General features: G+C 38.5%; 1 protein-coding gene across 3 annotated transcripts in view; it reads left to right on the top strand.

The window, feature by feature from the left end:
* The window catches only part of CTNNA2 (catenin alpha 2), a gene marked incomplete at both ends in the record, with an annotated part of 418,840 nt that overhangs the window by 340,798 nt on the left and 58,168 nt on the right, over window positions 1-19,874 (top strand). For all 3 annotated transcript variants that reach the window (XM_084286116.1, XM_084286115.1, XM_084286114.1), the window contains 3 exons: window positions 15,862-15,954; window positions 16,222-16,378; window positions 19,663-19,863. In XM_084286116.1, coding sequence (XP_084142242.1) covers window positions 15,862-15,954; window positions 16,222-16,378; window positions 19,663-19,863 — 451 coding nt within the window. The remainder of the gene's footprint in view (window positions 1-15,861; window positions 15,955-16,221; window positions 16,379-19,662; window positions 19,864-19,874) is intronic.

Below are 19,874 nucleotides of genomic sequence, written 5' to 3'. Positions count from 1 at the left end.
CACTGTTAGAACAGGAATTGGTTTTCAAATAAGTAGAATTTTTGAGCTCACCAAGATGAATTTTAAATAACATGACATAAATAGTGTTCAACATTTTTATCATTATGTTTCCGTTATTTGGGCTGTCTAAGATGCTACAGTTGTCTGAGACAGCAATAGCAATACATTAAACAGATCAGAAAAACCAGCATGCTACCTGTTCTGAAGATAACTTGTCAGAAAAAGAAAAATCCTTCAAAGATATGTTTTAATATTTTTTCTTTGGTCTTCCAAGTACACAGAGATATTTCAGGATCCTGGGTAATATGTGGAAATTTAATTTACAAGATGAAACTGCTTAGACTCAAACACTGATCCATTGTCGTATGGTTTCAAGTGTAGAAAAGACATTCCGAAAAGACATTATAAAGAGATGTCAAATTTTCTTTTAGATAAAAATGTCATTTACATTGAGGTATGAAACTTCAGAGTAGATCACATTTTAAGGGAGGGTTGTTTGTCTTTTTTAAAGTACTAAGATTTGGTGAAATTGTTATATAAAGATAGTCCTAATGGATGCAAATGCCTTACTGCTGTGCAGTAGATATTTTTTTCACTAACAAAAATCTAGTGGCTCAGATCCAGATTTTAGCTAACAATAAGATTTTTAAGGATAAATATGTGGAGGAAACAAAAATGTTATTTTTTTTTTTCTTCTTGTGGTCATTACTCTATGTCTTAATATCATACATGAGAATGGGCCCTAAGTTCAGGTTAGCTCCTGCTCACAGTAGTTGGTCTAGTACAACTGACCTCACTACACACTTTTAGTATGTAGAGTCATGTTTTTCCCCAGTTACAGCTTTCATGTACAGGAGTTACAAATTCATACAGCTTGTATCAATGCAGATTTGTGAGGCTAGATTAAACAAACATCTGCCAAGAGTGGTTTAGGTAGAGCCCATCCTGTTTTCAGATGGGTATTATCTGTCAAGTTTGCTTTCAGTTCTAATTTCCACAACTTCTGTTAATAGTGTGTTAATTATTATGCAGTGGAACGGACACTCCTGTGGCATCTAATCTCCTGATGAAAGTAATCAAACTATGCCAGAATGTTCCCAAAATTGAAAGAAACTTGATTTGCCTACACTTACTGAAGGACATGGTGAGCTGTTACTCCCCACATGCTCCACAGACAAGCAGTCCATGGTTTAAAGGAAAATACTGGTAGCATCCATCAGTTCCTTTGGATGTATTCATGGGTACAATTACTGCTCTAACAACTGCATTTAATGGGACTGCATTTAGGATCTGGATAGGCTGCACCGATGGGCTGAGGTCAACTGCATGAAGTTCAACAAGGCCAAGTGCCGGGTCCTGCACCTGGGGCGCAATAACCCCAAGCAGAGCTACAGGCTGGGAGAGGAATGGTTGGAGAGCTGCCAGGCAGAGAAGGACCTGGGAGTGATGATGGATAGTCGGCTGAATATGAGCCAGCAGTGTGCTCAGGTGGCCAAGAAGGCCAACAGCATCCTGGCTTGTATCAGGAACAGTGTGACCAGCAGGGCTAGGAAGGTGATCGTCCCCCTGTACTCAGCTCTGGTGAGGCCGCACCTCGAGTACTGTGTTCAGTTTTGGGCCCCTCGCTACAAGAAGGACATTGAGGTGCTTGAGTGGGTACAGAGGAGGGCGACGAAGCTGGTGAGGGGCCTGGAGAACAAGTCCTACGAGGAGCGGCTGAGGGAGCTGGGCTTGTTCAGCCTGGAGAAGAGGAGGCTCAGGGGCGACCTTATCGCTCTCTATAGGTACCTCAAAGGAGGCTGTAGCGAGGTGGGGGTTGGTTTGTTCTCCCACGTGCCTGGTGACAGGACGAGGGGGAATGGGCTTAAGTTGAGCCAGGGGAGTTTTAGGTTAGATGTTAGGAAGAACTTCTTCACTGAAAGGGTTGTGAGGCATTGGAACAGGCTGCCCAGGGAAGTGGTGGAGTCACCATCCCTGGAAGTCTTCAAAAGACGTTTAGATGTAGAGCTTAGGGATATGGTTTAGTGGGGACTGCTAGCGTTAGGTCAGAGGTTGGACTCGATGATCTTGAGGTCTCTTCCAACCTAGAAATTCTGTGATTCTGTGATTCTGTGACTGACGGGAGACTCAGTAATGCTACATTTTATTGGAGGAATGCTTGTATTTCCTATATCCTTTCTGTTTTTTCCTGTTCCAAGGTATCAGGAAGGATTTGATTTAGAGAACAGATCTTGGAAAACTGAATGATAACATCTGATTTGATGAACCTTCCTAATAAACACAGGGAAGAAATACAACCTTCTACTTCCATGATTCGTTCATTCACACGTGGTGGACTTTAAAGGTGATTTACTGAAAAGGTCTTGCAGAAACCAGAATAAAATTGCTGGAACAACTCCTTGACCCAACCACTTATTTCACATGTCCAGAGTGGTATTAAAGGTGTTGTTTTCAGCATGTCACAAATGCCCATAAAAGCATGCTAAAACATCCTGTTACTACAAATCTGTCTTCTCATAAACAGCATATAGCCCCACAGAGAAACAGTAAATGTCCTATTTTCTAGTTGAAGGTTTTTCCATTGTGCAACTGTTGCTGGAGTTTGTAGGAAGAAGTAATATCTTTTATTAGACAAACAGTCCTGTAAACACCAGACGTTATGAATACTGGTTTCTTAGAGATTTGTATTTCTTGGTCAAGTGTCAGGTCCAGATAAGCTTTTCTCACAGAATTTATGAAGCCTCTCACCCTCTCACCTGCTCAGATTCCTCAGTGTGTGCTATCAGGTAAACTCATTCTTCAGTGACGCAGTGAGGGGCTAATAAGGCATGTGTCCTTAAACCACTTGCCTATTTTAATTGAAACTTTAAGAGTATAATTATCACTGAGGTTTTACTCTGTTAATTTGAATTACGTTAATCAGAATTTGAAAAAATGATTCAGGTATAGTGGTGGAGAGACTGCAGTTTTGTCATAGACTCACTAGCCCTTTGAACCAGCATTTTGTAAAGGAGCCCAAAAGCATACTGATACTCTTATTAAGTCTAATAGCAGAGAGAATGGACTTATTATATTGGTCTCTGCACACCAAGAGGACCATAAATCACAGCACAGTGAATTAAAGATCTGTCTGCAGTCCCATCTAGAATTTTGATGTCAGTTTTGCTTTCTTAGATATATGTTTGTTGTCATTTTATGGTTAATGTTAAAAGTTACACAAAAAGCTATTGATATAAAACTCCTTATTAAAAGCTATTTGTGTGAGCTGCATTCATATGACAAATAAGGTTTTCTGGATAAGTCAAAGAAAAAGCCCGTAACAGCACTTTGTAACTAACACACAGGAAATAATCCTGTTTTTGTTCAAATGGTTTTAGGTTTTTATGAGCTAATGATGATCCTTTCAAAAAGGTAATCAGCTTTCATGCATAGAACTGCAAATGTATGAGAACTAGGATAAAATGTATGACTGAGTCAGAAATATGTCTGTAAAAATTTTTAATCAAATAGAAAATAAACCATATCATTGAGTTTAACAACTAAGATGAAAATTGTTATAGTACTGACAAAAATGTGGAAAAAGTAAATTTCTTAATTTAAAAGTGCATTTTTTTCTGAGAAAAAATATAATTCAAGGATATGAATTCCAGCATGTGGAATAACTTTTGTTATTGTTGTTGAATGCGTGTTCCCCTTTCAGCAGAGGAAAAGGAACTAAATTTCAGGGCAGTCTTTCCTCATCTCATTGTCTTTTACTTACTTATGAGAGCAAATCAAGAGAAATCATGTGTTATATGGAGGAGGGCTAGGTAGTTTAAGTTAAAACGATTCTAAGGATTTTGCTTATAGTTGAAAAAGCTGGATTAGCTGGTTCAGGCCCATGCATTTTCTCTGGTTAGTTTACTGGTATAAATGCAGCTGCTGTCTTCTAATCAGCTGAAAGTCATTTCTCTGTCTCTGATTATACTTAGAGTGACAGGACAAGAAAGGAGGGATTTTACTTTTTTTATTATTATTATTATTATTTTAAATAATACAGAAGTGGGAAAATACCTCTAATTTCCACATAGTACTTCTCCGTGAAATTATTTGGGTCTTTGTTTCTTGGTATCAGATGCTCATATTTTAAAAGTCTTTTCCAAGAAAAAAAATAAATCACTGTGCTAGCAGGAAAGAGAGACACTATGGAGCTGAGTAAACTAAGTAGTATTTGGAGCTAATATCTCCATGCCAGGATTATATATTGGCAGGATGAATAGAAGAGGGAGCATCTAATACTGTTGCATGGTCCACACATTCTGGCTTTGGGTGGATGAAAACACTTTGCATTAATGTGGAACAATTGCTAAGTTATTGTAAAACTATTTTACAGAATACCATTGCGCAAAAATCAGATACATGTAAAATCCATCTTGCTCTGAATGTCTCTTTGAAAACCTTTAAGATATCACTGTAAATAAAAATACTACCTCTATGAAGACAATCATAAACTTTTACAAGCTTTTCTTTGTGAGCAGGGAACCAATCAATCTTGATTTCTTAAAACAATTTGCATTTTACATACCCTCTATCATGATAATGTCAGATTTCTTTTACACTGGCAGTCTTCCTTCTCATGCAACATCTCCAATTTTTCATCCAGTGCTTATGACGACTATAGTTGCTATTGTTGTATGCTTATATATAAAGATATCTCCACCTGTGCTATCAACCACAAGCATCTGTAATAGAAAGTTCCTTTCTCTGTATGCTCAACTTCAACAATTCTTTCTTTCTTTGCTCAACTTCAGTCCTAATTTTGGTTCTGTCTAGGTCAAAAATTGTGTTTCTTCAGGATCAGTAATTGCAATTTGTGATTATACCCTGGAGTCTCTGTTATCACACTGCGTTCATATCTTCAAAGCTTCTGTTGCTATCTTGGACTTTTTTGAATTCCTACTACAATCCCCTTCTTTTCTTCAACAACATTCTAAGTATAGCTTCCTAATAATGCAACTAATTTTTAATTATCACAGCCTAGTCAAGCATGTATCCCTGTTCCAGGGTCACTGTCGTGGTTCCGCTCGAGTGGGCAGCCGAGCTCCACCACAGCCGCTCTCTCACTCCCCCTCCTCAAAGAGGAATGGGGAGAAAATATGTGAAAAGGGCTCAAGGATTGAGATAAGGACGAGAAAATCACGCAATAATTATTGTAACGGGCAAAACAGACTCGGCATAAGGAGATAGTAAGATTTATTGCCTACAACTAACAAGCAAGAGAAGTGAGAAAACAAAGGAAAAAAAACAAAAGCACCTTCCCCCCATCCACCCTCTTCCACCTCCTCCCCCCGAGCGGCGCAGGGGAACGGGGAATGGGGGTTATGGTCAGTCTACAGCACTTCTTCTCTGCCGCTCCTTCTCGGTCACTCTCGTCCCCTGTGCTGTGGGGTCCCACCCACGGGATGCAGTCCTTGATGAACTGATCCGGCGTGGGCTTCCCACAGGCAGCAGCTCTTCCAGAACTGCTCCAGATATGGGTCCGTACCACGGGGTCCATCCCTCAGGAGAAAACTGCTCCAACCTGGCTCCCCTACGGGCAGCAGCTCCTGCCAGATCACCTGCTCCTGCGTGGGCTCCTCTCCACGGGCTACAGGTCCGGCCCAGAATCTGCTCCGGCAGGGGTCTTCCACAGGCGGCAGCCTCCATCGGTGCAGGGCCACCTGCTCCACCGTGGTCTCCTCCACGGGCTGCAGCGTGGAACCCTGCTCCACCGTGGTACTCCATGGGCTGCAGGGGGACATCCTGCTTCACCATGGTCCTCACCACAGGCCGCAGGGGACTTCTGCTCCGGCGCCTGGAGCACCTCTCCCCCTCCTTCTACACTGACCTTGGCGCAAGGCTGTTCCTCGCTCCTCTCACTCTCCCGGCTGCTGTGTGGCGCAGCGTTTTTTCCCTGTCTTAAATATGCTCTCACAGAGGCGAAAAACAACATCGCTTATTGGCTCGGATCTGGAAAACAATGGGGCCCTTCCCAAACATGGGGCAGCTTCTAGATCTTTCTCACAGAAACCACCCCTATGGCTCCCTGCTACCAAAACCTTGCCACGTAAACCCACTACATTCCACCCCTCGCCTCTGTTAAAAGCATATTTAAGACTACTCACAACATACTCTTACTTTACAATTATCACAACAACCTTCACAAAATTCACTTAAATCAAAACGAAAAAGAATTCACCACACCAAAATAAACATAACATCATCACAGCACCGACAAAGTGGACATTTTACACACACACACCACCCCTCGTCCCTTCACCACACTAACATATCACAGTTACTGCTTTCTTAAATTCTTCACAACTTGTACATTCCTAACAATCATCCTGCACATATTTTTGCCCGTTACTTCTACTAACTATCATCCTTATCTCAAATTCCTCGAGCCCCACGTTGGGCGCCAAAAAAGACTGTCGTGGTTCCGCTCGAGTGGGCAGCCGAGCTCCACCACAGCCGCTCTCTCACTCCCCCTCCTCAAAGAGGAATGGGGAGAAAATATGTGAAAAGGGCTCAAGGATTGAGATAAGGACGAGAAAATCACGCAATAATTATTGTAACGGGCAAAACAGACTCGGCATAAGGAGATAGTAAGATTTATTGCCTACAACTAACAAGCAAGAGAAGTGAGAAAACAAAGGAAAAAAAACAAAAGCACCTTCCCCCCATCCACCCTCTTCCACCTCCTCCCCCCGAGCGGCGCAGGGGAACGGGGAATGGGGGTTATGGTCAGTCTACAGCACTTCTTCTCTGCCGCTCCTTCTCGGTCACTCTCGTCCCCTGTGCTGTGGGGTCCCACCCACGGGATGCAGTCCTTGATGAACTGATCCGGCGTGGGCTTCCCACAGGCAGCAGCTCTTCCAGAACTGCTCCAGATATGGGTCCGTACCACGGGGTCCATCCCTCAGGAGAAAACTGCTCCAACCTGGCTCCCCTACGGGCAGCAGCTCCTGCCAGATCACCTGCTCCTGCGTGGGCTCCTCTCCACGGGCTACAGGTCCGGCCCAGAATCTGCTCCGGCAGGGGTCTTCCACAGGCGGCAGCCTCCATCGGTGCAGGGCCACCTGCTCCACCGTGGTCTCCTCCACGGGCTGCAGCGTGGAACCCTGCTCCACCGTGGTACTCCATGGGCTGCAGGGGGACATCCTGCTTCACCATGGTCCTCACCACAGGCCGCAGGGGACTTCTGCTCCGGCGCCTGGAGCACCTCTCCCCCTCCTTCTACACTGACCTTGGCGCAAGGCTGTTCCTCGCTCCTCTCACTCTCCCGGCTGCTGTGTGGCGCAGCGTTTTTTCCCTGTCTTAAATATGCTCTCACAGAGGCGAAAAACAACATCGCTTATTGGCTCGGATCTGGAAAACAATGGGGCCCTTCCCAAACATGGGGCAGCTTCTAGATCTTTCTCACAGAAACCACCCCTATGGCTCCCTGCTACCAAAACCTTGCCACGTAAACCCACTACAGTCACTGAATGGTTTGCCAAAATAGTGGACAGTTATTAGATAGATTGCTTTGGTAACTACTTGCTATTAATATCTATTAATTATAGTAGTGCCAGTGTTAAGTTATCAAGCAGTAGTAAGTTATCAAAACAGCTTTATGGGATCAACTCATATACATTGCAGTCTTGTTAATCTTGTTTCTATAGGACACCAACTGCCCCCTCATCCCTTGAGTATTTCAGTATACAGTGTTCATGATTCATTACATTCATAACGGGCCTTCTTGCATATTTTAGAGCATAAAAGCTCTAAAAATTATTTAAGATTATTTAAAATTATTTAAGAGCATAAAAGTTGGTTAAGGCTTCTATTGTCTTTTATTGCAGAAATGTTGGTATGGTTTTTGGTATTCCTCTGCATTCCTTGCTAGTATGAATACCAAATTATGGATTTAAAAAGAAAAAAAAGCTTTACCTATTGTCAAATGAAGTAGAAAAATAACCTGATCATGCTAACAGAGGCAAGGGAACGTCGAGGTAGGTTGTTGGTCTCTGACTTTCATGAAAGGAATTCTTGGATGTTAATATTCTCTTTTTGTGAAAGGAAGAAAATAAACATGTATCATACCAAGGTAAAATACAGTTATACCTGTAACTCAGAAAAATCACTAAATTAAATTAATTAATTGAAGGCATACTACCAAAACTGAGCAGTTGTGTTATCCTTGTCTAAGCCACAAAACTATGTTTCATGCCCCACATGAATAGATAGACAACAGATTACTTACAGCTCTGTCAGCTGCTTTCTTGTAGGACTGCGTTTCACCAGTGCTGTGCTTTGTTGCTAAAGCATACCAGTTAAAATAAAGCAGTAATCTGGTCTTAACAGTATTTTTGAGACTAAGACCTGTTCTTATTCTATTCTTCATGGGTTGCCACAGCTGTTTGTAACTTCAGCAACAGATACTCAGAAGCAGTGTAAGAATATGCAAAAATAATTCAGAAATAGCATCAGTATAGCAAACAAATCTTTGAAGGGAGAGAGCCACATCACCTGAAGCTGAGTGCTTCCTAGCCCTGTAACATACACTCTCTGGAGAGAAGCCCTTTTCTGCTGTCTTCATTGCCTGTCGTGCTGGCCAAGTGGCAGGTATTTGGGTTTCCCATTATAACTGACTACCAATTAGTTGCATTCCAGCTGAATGCCTCAGAAGCATACTCTTTAGAAAAAGTGTGAGGATCTTATGCAATTCCCACAGGAGTTTGCTGTCAAAGACGGAAGTATTTCTATTAATTTCAGCTCTGGGAAGTAATATCCCAACCCACTTTTCTAAATTCCTCAAATTCTGGTCTATTTAAAGACATAGTTGAACACAGAACATCTAACAAAGGTGTGCCCAGACTTTTAATTGTGAGAATGGGACTTCATTTATGGTAACTGGAACAGCTGTTTACTCCAGCTGATGATGTGCGTTGATAGTTCTGGCAGTTCTCCAAGTGCCCAACAGCATTGCTTAAATAATTTTATAAATAAACCTCAAGAGCTTTCCAGATTATTTTTTTCAAGTTCAAATTGGAAAAATGCTTTGAAACAATCATCTGTCTTTTCTATAGTAAGTTTGTTTTTCCCTGTTGTCCACAGAGAATGCTTGGGTTGACCCTTCTGAGAAATAGCCATGACCTAGAAAATCAGTCTAAAATCACACATACACACTAGCATCACACTCCAAACACATCTAGTGATTACCCCTCTTGTTTTAGAAGACATTTGAACCAGTCAGGTGCATTTATCACAGTTGGGGCTCATCAATGCTGTGTAGAAACTTGATCTATTTACGCTTGTATGGTCAAATTCTACTTTAGAAAGAGAAAGGAAAAAAGAAGGGTCAATACCGAACTGTTGTTGAATGCTTTTTTAGATTCATATTTAAAATTATTATTATTATTGTGTAACTTTGAAGTAAAGGATCTGATATAATACAGTATCTATTCCCTGTATTCTTTATTGCAATTCTATAATTGAATGGGATTTTTTTCTTTCAGTTATGAAAAATGTAAATCAGAAGGATTTTTCAAGGTGCTTCATAGTTGATCTCCTTTCTATTTCATCCTATAGAAAATTGGCATGGCATGTACCAAACTTGTCTTAGAAAATTAAAGGTACTCAGATGGGAATAATAACATTTCACTGAAATTGTCTGAAGCAGGGATTTTTGCATTTTGAATTGAGCCTTCAGTACACATTAGGCATCTACCATTTGTAAGTTTCTTTAAAAAATCTCTCTCCAAGACACACTGAATTTCTCCAAGTCAGAGTTGTTTTGAACTTTACCAAAGGCAGAAATCTCCAAAGGGTTTTTCAGCCTGATGTGGAAGAAGTCTCAAGAAAGTTTGTGCATGTGATGTAAGGCCTTATTCCGGTAATAAGTACAAGTGAATATGTCATTGACCTTTTGAGAAGTGAAAGGAGTTTTTCATAGGTTCCATGGACAGCAGATTTGTTATGAAATAAAACATTCAGATGTTGTGCTTTAAATTCTCAGTAACTTTCTAACATCCTGCTGTTACCAACCTGTTTAGATACGAACAGAACATTGTTAATGTGTGAATAGTTTATATTAAATATGTTGAGGTTTAGGTATTAAAAAATTTTCAGAACAAGCATCAAATTAAGTTAATTAGATCATCTGTAATTTACAAAAGAAATGCAATTTTTACATCTGTGCATACACTTAGATTTGTAAATACTTGTGAATTAAAAATGTATCTTGTATTTAGGTAAGACTACATGATTGATTGATGGGCAACTGGCCATATTATCCAGTATGAGTTTCGCCCATACTAGTGGAATAGGTCCTTAGAAAGAGACCACAGTGTAGTATTTTCAACGTAATACAAATTGGCACTGCAGTCCATGAGGAGGAAGAAACTGCTGCAGTATGTACTCTGTGACATTTTGACTGTTGGCACTTGTTTGTGTATGTGCAAAAACATCCTGTCTAGTGATGAATATGAGTTTTGCTTATAATATAATGCTTGAGCGAATACAGTAAAGATAAGTAATTTGAAAGTCTTGGATAACTTAGCTGTAACTCTGTGCTCTTGTTTAGCGAATATTTGTTGTGGCTCCAAGAATATCACTGGGCTGCCTCCAGCAGTACCACCAACATTAATATATGTCAAAATTTTGAAGGATTCAGAGATCGTAACAATATTTGGATAAACTACTAAGATGGATAAATAATGGAAGGTAGTCAAGATATCATGGTTCAGCAAGTTAGTGCTCCTCAGGTGAAACATGATAGCTGATTATTTTCTTGGCTTTAGTTCACTGTGAATATTAAAGTCTGGCTGAAACAACTTTCAACTCAAACTAAGTAGCCTGGACAATTTCAGTTTCTCAAGTACGTGGTGTAGACAGATAAGTTTGATTGTGTCTTGGGCTTAAGTAACCCTATTTTAGGGAAAGAGAATAACTTGCTGTAAGTTTTCTTCCATTGTTTCTATCAGTTAACTAAAGTGGAAAATGAAATAACTTAAATAGAAAAGGCGCATTACAAAAGCAATATATATATATATTTATAAATAATGTACAGAATTAAGATGTAAATAGATTGCATTCTTTCATTCTTTGCCTTGAGATGGTTCAATGGTTGAGGAAGCTGGATAGAGCTTTTTTTGTCTTGTTCTTTCTAATCAAATTGTTGCAAAAAAAAAGAATAAAAGAAATTGAAAAATTGACTACATACATTAGTTGCAATATTCTGTAGCATTTGTGTAGATATTGCTGCTTTTCTATAGTATATACTTTTTTTTTCTTTCATTTTTTTTCTTTTTTTTACTCTAAGCAATGGATTTCTTTGCTTACCTTTTTGCTTGCATTGAATTCACAGTGGCCATGTTAAATCTTTGAATTTATGATCTTTTGATGTATTGAATAAGAGGACTGTATGTATTGATAATCATAATTACATTTAATAGTACAACAAGCTCATGTCAAAATTGGAAGTAGTATAGTTTAAAAACACAACTAAAGATAGCTACACCTAATTCTCATCAGTGTAAAAATAACATAAATTGGTATAAAATATCCTTGATTACTTTTATAATTTAGAGTGCAAATTTATAGCAGAACTTTTCCTGTCTTTGATGTAGTACAAGTGGCAAAGGCAATGAAAAGTCATTATTCCAAACTTCAACTGAGTGCATGGAGCCATGAGAAATAGCTCATCTACACTGATGTTTGTGCTATCTTGACTGTAGTCAAGTCTTGACTGTAGATGATGGCATGTATTACCCATGCCAGCTACAGAAAAAATATTGTAGGCATTGCCTACCCATGCAGTAGTTACACTTCCAGCTACCATGTAAGTCTACTTTGAGAATAAATCCTATCCTTGGTGTGTCCTTTTAACAACAGTAAAGGTGAAGTCCTTCCATCCCACCTTTATCTGCTGTATTTTACTTAATGCAGGAAACTGCTTGAGGCTGAAATACAATCAAATACATGCAAATACATTTTGTAGGGACTGATCCTGCATATATTTTAAATAATTGAAACTAATTTGAGTGATTAAAGATAGACACCTAACAAGCTGCAGGTTTGCATCTTGGGCTATCAGTGCTAGTGATAGGAAATTAGTATGAAGGAGTTAGTAATTCACTTTTCCACCTCCCCAGTTCTAGGATTCATTCAGTGGCCTTGGTGATTGCAGAAAAATGCAATATAATGAGAGCTGTAGTGTTTATTTTCTTGTTCACTACTTTCCCATGCTCTTGTAGGACAGGTTTAAGGTGTTTAGCAATTGTTTTGATGGTGTAGAAGTAGCTTAGCAGATCTGAAATTCTGGACAATAGTGTTTTTCTATACAGCAGTCTCACTGTTATTAAGTTCCCCCACGCGTTTCAAGGATGATTCACAGTTCATTGATATTAGTATTTAAAATGTGTTCATTCATGTACATACTCTTCAGATATTCCACAATGATCTTAATACAAACTTAAGTTCTCTTCAGGCAATCAGTGAATTCTATCTGCTCAAGGAACTTAGTAAACAGCAATGAACAAAAAAACAAATAAATAAAGAACCACCTGGTTACTTCCACAGCCTCTTATAAAATTCTTTAGTGCTTCAGTGGAAACTGAATGCTTGAAGCATAAAGGTAAAGGCTGTCAAATCAAGGTTTTGGCAAATTGGCAGCTATGATAACATACACCCTTATTAATTTCCTTTCCAAGTTATCTGCTCCATCCAACACTAGATCTTTGGAGTAGCATATTAAATGAATTCCCAACCTTGAAAAGTTTGAATTCTTCACAATACGTGCTGTGTTAAATATCCAGATGCAAAACAATTATAGTGTACCAGTAAAAAGTCTTTTATTTTAGTAATACTACTTTCAGCAATCCCCAAGGCCAGTTAACTATTATTAAACAATAAACTAGACACATCTAGAGGATTAGATAGTCTACCAAAGATCTGGAACAATCTCTGGAAGTGCCTTTCTCCTTTTGTCATTATTCAGAGATCAGTCTAGCACCTGATATCTCAGTTCAGTGTGTTGGAATTGGGTCTAAGCTTTTTTGGTCATAGGTAGGAAAAGTATCTGGAGCTGTTGAATTTGAAGTAGACTAAAGTTGTTGAATTACCTCATGGTCTCTATGGACTCAGCATGCATATGGGCCTTGTCTTGCCAAAAATCTTGATGGTAACTTGATTATATACATAATAACAAAGGCGATCAAAAGTAATTAAATAGCGTAATATTTTGTGATTGGGTTCACTTAAAACGTGTATAGCTTCACAGATCCAGGCATAAATGATGGCACCAAAATATTAGCTTTAGCAAGTAGTATCTATTTCTTGCCACATTTCAAAAATAAGTTTTGGGTAAAGTCATAGTAGTTCTGATTTGTAGTGCTAAATTCAATTTTATCGAGATTGCATCTACCTTTGTAGGATTTGCTTATCTCTATGCTTATTTGACATAATCAGATCTTCCCATGGTACAGGCTGGTATACTCCCAGATGAATTGTGAAAGTAGTATTGCTTTCTGACTGTTGATGATAAAGGGCTATATTTAAACAAGATTTAAAATAAGCCACAGAATCTATTTAGATTAGGATTATACATGATACCTATCAATATATTCTTTTTGAAGTAGATAACTGTAATGCTCTTTTGGTGCATAATTAATGTCACCATAGATTATATTTGTACTCCTTCTGTACTGATAACAGCAACCAAAATACTATTTTGAACTCTAAATTATTATTTTTTTTTCAGAAAGGGAGAAAAACTTTTCTCAAGTTATCTCTCTATCCTTTCTTGGAAAATCAGGACACTTTACAATATCCAAACATTACCTTACCAGATTCTGTTGAAAGAATAATTATCAGAGACAGAGAATAAATGTGTGGTTTTTTTGTTTGTTTGTTTTTTTTCATGGACTTTGTTCTGCAAAGTTTTCCTTCAAGATACCTCAAAGGAAAAGAACTGCTTAATAGTTTGATTGCCATTTCATGACACCCAGCCTCTTTCAGTCTCATATCTCACTGCTATCTGAGAAAAAGTAAGATATACCATGCATCTGGAGCCGTAGGACAGATTTTCATCATGATAATCACAAAATGAAAGGGCAATCTAAAAAGCACTTATTTTAAATACAGGAAGATAGCTTTGGCTGAACTTAATAACATTTGCTAGTTTTAAGGTCTGTAATTTCCACTCGTGTTACTGCATTCTAATTATTATCCTGCTTAGCTTTTGTTTCTCGCGAAGATTGAAGTGGTCTGTTTGATGTGCACAAAGAAGGGACTACAGAAAATGGTAAATTAATTGGAAGATGTCAGCTTTGGAGAATGTTTTTGACATGAGCGCTGTAAGGCTGTTAACAAACAGACTAAGTCATTTGTCTCACCATGGAATGAAAATAAAAATCACAACATTTTGATGAAAACTTGACTAGGAAATGCCTGCAAGATTTTTTGAAGCCTTAGGTTCTTTTCTTCCCTGAGCTTTGGCACTGTGATATATGCAAACCACGTTCCACATAACTGTGAAGTGAAATAGGTTCTATGAAGAACAGATGGACCAGGGCTAATGTGGCGATGTGCACTAGAGACGAGAACAGATTAATACCACAAGGGGAGACTGGAGGAAAATTGGAAAGATGGGGGTATTTGAACTAATTCATGAATCATTTCCAACTGATAGTTATGCCTTCAGGCACAGTGAATAATATCAAGGAAGCATATTTAAAATTTTATAAGTTTGTTTTAATGTAGATGAGAATTAAGAGCCATACTTTCCGATGATTAAAAGAAAAATATGTATTCCCCCTCCCAGAATGTACCTTTGTGATTTAAACCTCACTGATGAGCATAATTATGTGCACTGTGAAATGAATTGCTGATTTGAAAACCCATGGCAGATTCGTGGACTTGGCACACAGCTTTAGGGGATGGATTTTTTTTTTTTTTTGAAAGAAGTACTGTAGGGGCTGTGAGGACATATTCTGCAGCTTGTATGTAAGCTGCAAAGATTCAGCTCTGTGGTGTCTGGAGGCATGTGCTGATTGCTAGATCTCATTTAGGTGTCCCTCTAAGTCTCTCCTGCCTTCATCTCCAAACAGCCTTCAGTCTTATGAGGTTCAGACTTCCCAAAACTGTGCCAGAGAAAACACATGTATACTCCTACAATTTTAAAGGAGATCTTTAAGCATACTTTACACAATGAGGCTTTCAAGAGACATTTTAATTGGCCAAGTTTATGATACTTGCTGATGGACATTTTACTCTAGGGTACACAGTCACATACAAACAAATAGGTCCACTTGAGAATTCAGGTAATTTTAGCATTCTTAATACCATGGAGATCTGAAATAATTGGATACTCAAGATAAATGTCATTTCACAGTATCAGTAAAAATATCAGAGTTTTGTTTATGTTGTCTCAAAGCATACCATGTGTTAGGACGTCAAAATTAATTTTGCAAAAATGAAAAGTGTATAGATCAATCTGTTTACCATTGTTCATAATGGACACAGTTAATAAAAGGAAACTGTATAGGTAATTGTTTAGATACTGCTCTACATTCTCCGTATGATTTCTCAGAAGATTATTCTCGGGCTCTAGAGGAGGATGCAATGCACTTGACAGCAAGGGAATATTTCTCGAAAAATCTAATGAAGAAGATGACTAGTTCAGTTTTGCTAGTTAGGAAATAATCTATGTCAGTTTTTCATCAATACAGAAGATCCTGGATCATGCCTCTTGTATACAATTCTTTCATTCTAGCCAAGGCTCAATAAATAGAGAAAAAGGTATGAAATGGCTCATTTGCCTCAAACTTGATTTTTATTCTGCTGATTTCATTGTAGGTTGCAAATCTGGCCTGTTCAATCTCAAACAATGAAGAAGGTGTGAAATTAGTGCGGATGGCAGCAACACAGATTGATAGTTTGTGCCCACAGGTAAGCAAGATTTGTGCTAACAAGTGATCAAAAACTCTTTCGGTATTAAAAAGCATCAGGTAGCTGAGACAGGAAAAACATTATAGCTTTGCCTTTGTCATTAAACTGTTGCCTGCTTTGTACAAACTGGGAAAAATTTCATATCTTGAGACATAGGTGTTGAATGGGGTGTAATGCTGTATTTTTAAGTGTATTTAATCTTAGTGTCTATTCTCTACCTTGTGAAAATTGTTGCCACCCTTTGTAACACATGATTTTGAATAACAGGTAATAAATGCTGCACTCACGTTGGCTGCCAGACCCCAAAGCAAAGTAGCACAGGACAACATGGATGTCTTTAAAGATCAGTGGGAGAAACAAGTGCGAGTTCTCACCGAAGCTGTTGATGACATCACTTCAGTGGATGATTTTCTCTCTGTTTCAGGTACTGGGATCAAGGGAGTCTTCTAAAACTTCATTGCTAAATTAAAGTAATGGGTCAGAGAAGAAAAAAGCTATAATTACTAAAGGATCATTATTGTATTATCCCATCCTTATTGGACTGCTGATCTTCTGCACCTGATGGGAGCAACCAAGCTATGCCAATTAGTCCTTGATAGCAATGGTTGGCTTTTTGTCTCCCAGAAAATAGCATCCTATATGTGCCTCTATTTCTACAGAGAATTGTAGTTTCAGCTCCGTCACAAAGTAAAATTTTGGCCACCTTTTGAAAATATATTACTGACTTGTGAAAAGTGGGACAGTATTTGTAAAAACTGTCAGAGTCCTCATGCAGTTGTATTCATGAGGAGGAAAGATGAACTTTCCTTACTTTATTTTGTAGCCTTGCTCGGATCAGCTGTCTAAGCAGTGTGGCAGATGTACCACACAATCCTGACCCCTTGAACTTCCATACCAAATCACCAGGCTCTGAACATGGACAGGAAGAAAGGAAATAAGCAGATGCTGTGTATGAGGCTCATCTAGGCACATTGTCAGGACATGACCACTGTGAATATTTCGGAAGAGTTAGAAAGCATTTCTGGGTCCCACTGCTATTGGTGCAGCAACGCATCCAGGTGGAAAAGTAGCAGTAATAATAGCAAATCTGTGCAGCTCTCTAAACTCTTTTGGAAGGACTATAATGTGAAACAAACTCTTTTACAAAAACAGACAAAGTATTTTAGTCCTTATGTAGAGAAAGGGTGGACAAGGGAGGGACGTTGACTTTTTTGAGGCACTATCTTTTCTCCATCCTCCTTGTAAAGTTCTGCAACCTGTAGCAGAGTGTATTGTTATGGTAAAGTCATGTACACTAAATACTATAATTGCAAGTGCTGCATGTCCTGGATTAAGTATCTGCTGCAGAAAAATCATTTTCCTATGCCAGTTTGAAAGAGTTTATTTTTTGTGAATAGGGTTGTGGAGTGCCAAGGTTAGTTTGCAGCAAACTAACCTCATGGAAAAGCCAAACAGGAGATAGTTTAATTTTGTTTCTCTCTGTGGTGTTTTCCTTGACATTTCCTTAATTTCCAAATAAAGTTAAATATCTTTGGACAAAAAAATATATATATTTATATTCTTTTTCAGGGGATAAAATTCTTTTTCACTTTGCTCTTCATTTTCTTTGGTTGTATCCCACTATTATCAGAAACAAGGAAGTGGTTTGTTTAAGTATAACTACACTCCACTGTTCAAGACCACTGCTAGAGTGTTTACCGTAAGCCATGACAAGAAAATGAACTCTCAGAATAAAAGGGTACTTCAGAATGGTAGGTTTTTATCTGAGGATACAAACACTTTTCAGCAGACCTAGTTCTGCAAGGAAAGGGCAGAGCAAGATGTAAACTGCAGACCCAGGCCACATAGTGAGGAGATAGGAAACATGCTCTGAATAGCCATTTCATTATTTGTTTGGGGACTGTTATTCACTCCAAATACTTGTATTCATAAAACCAGAAGTTATTTAAATAGATGACATTTTTATTTTTTGTTTTTCTCAGGTCATATTTTCTCATAACACCTATGTTGATGTAGCCTTGACTCAGAATAACTGGCTTTAGATCCAAACTTTCCAAGGCAGATGGGAAGTTAGTATATTTATTGTTTTTAGATTTCTTTCTAATACTGTCCACAGATATATATTTGTATATATATTTTTAAAAATAAGAAAACATCTAATGCATCCAGAAAGCCTGTCACTGCTAGCTCTAAGCTTGGAAGCCTTAGATTACGCAGAGCAGTTTTATTTTCAGTTGTTAAACCAGTGAAGCATCAAAAATGGCTTGGTGTCTGATTAAACGTATCTCATGAAATGACACTTCCTCCCCTTCATATTGAGTGTCACAGCTGATGGCATGTTTTATTAATACAGTGGCTATCAAAAGAAGGATGAGAGGGATGGCCACAGCTTTAATAAATTACTTTGTATTCCAAGCATAGTGCCTGTTCATGTTCAGAAAGTACTTCTTGCGGGACAAAATTTGGCCATGACACTGTAAAGCAAATGGCAATGGTTAGGAGGAAGTAGCAAATAAATATTTCAAGAAAACATTTTTTTTTTTTAATGTGGATGGAGAGTTTTGCCTTTCAAATGACTCTGATTAACAGCACAGAGGACTTCCAGTTTTCGTTCAGAGTTGTTGCAGTTTAAAATTCAACATTAGGTAAAACATTTCTGGAACCCTCAAATGGTCCAACATTGGGATTTTTAGCAGTGGAGCTTAGTGTGTCACTATTTTTGTGGCAAAGGATAATTAACAAAAAGTAGTTGATGAACTGATTGATTTTATTTTAAAAGAACAGCATTTTATTTTCAGTTTCCTGGTGGCTGTGGCAGAAAATGCATGTTGCTGTTTAGAGTTTCAGAGTTTCTTAGAGTGAGTTAGCTCAAAATAAGAAATTCAGTCATGGTTTTATTATTAAAATCATTTTTAACTGTACTGGCTGGAGGGAAACGATGTCTGAGCTAGTCAGAATCAGCTTCATCCTTCCACGGTATCTGTGAGAATACCAGACAAACTACGATGCTGCAGCATGTGAAAAGTAGATGGCCCGATTCTGAGCCAAGAAAAACCAGTGCAGCTCCCAAGGTTTCCATAAGCCCAATTGGTATACCATCATCTGAGCAGACTCACTGTAGTCAACTGTTATTTCAGAATATGCACAGTCACGTATGATTATACTATGTGTCGTGAGAAATCCACACTTTAATCTCAGTGCAGATGGCATGGATCTGCAGAGATGAACTGCTCGTGCACAGACTCCCTGCTATTTGCTGGGAGGCTATCGCAAGAGCAAAAGGCTATTTGCTGTTGCCTTTTCAAAATGGTTCATTTTCTTTTCTAACTTATTTAGGCACAAACGAAGCATACATATTAAATGTTTATAGAAATGGGTAAATTCATCTTCAGAAAATTGCCCAACTGCTTATTAGAGTATCTGCATAATATCTGATCATGCTCCTTTTTGCAGTGATTTTTATTATGTTGTCATTACCATATATGCGATGTTTGAAATTAATATGACAACTTTTCAAATAATTATAGGTTGGTACTCTCAGCATAGTTAAGGGGACATAGCCCACTACCTTTTAAAGATAGACGTTGCATAAGATAAATATCATTTTTTAATGTATTGCTGTTTGTCATTTACCCAAATCAGTAAGCTTTGCAAAGAATGAAATGAAATGAGACTTATATTTGTTTTATCTTTTTTCCTACTTTCCAGAAAATCATATTCTAGAAGATGTGAATAAGTGTGTGATTGCTCTGCAAGAGGGGGATGTTGATACCCTAGACAGAACTGCTGGGGCCATCCGGGGCCGTGCAGCCAGAGTTATTCACATCATTAATGCAGAGATGGAAAACTATGAAACAGGAGTTTATACTGAGAAGGTACTGGAAGCTACCAAACTGCTCTCTGAAACTGGTAAGTTTATT

The sequence above is a fragment of the Netta rufina genome (assembly GCF_964035555.1).
Source record: "Netta rufina genome assembly, chromosome: 4".
In the NCBI taxonomy this organism is placed as follows: domain Eukaryota; kingdom Metazoa; phylum Chordata; class Aves; order Anseriformes; family Anatidae; genus Netta; species Netta rufina.
This window is presented reverse-complemented; position numbering and strand designations above follow the sequence as displayed.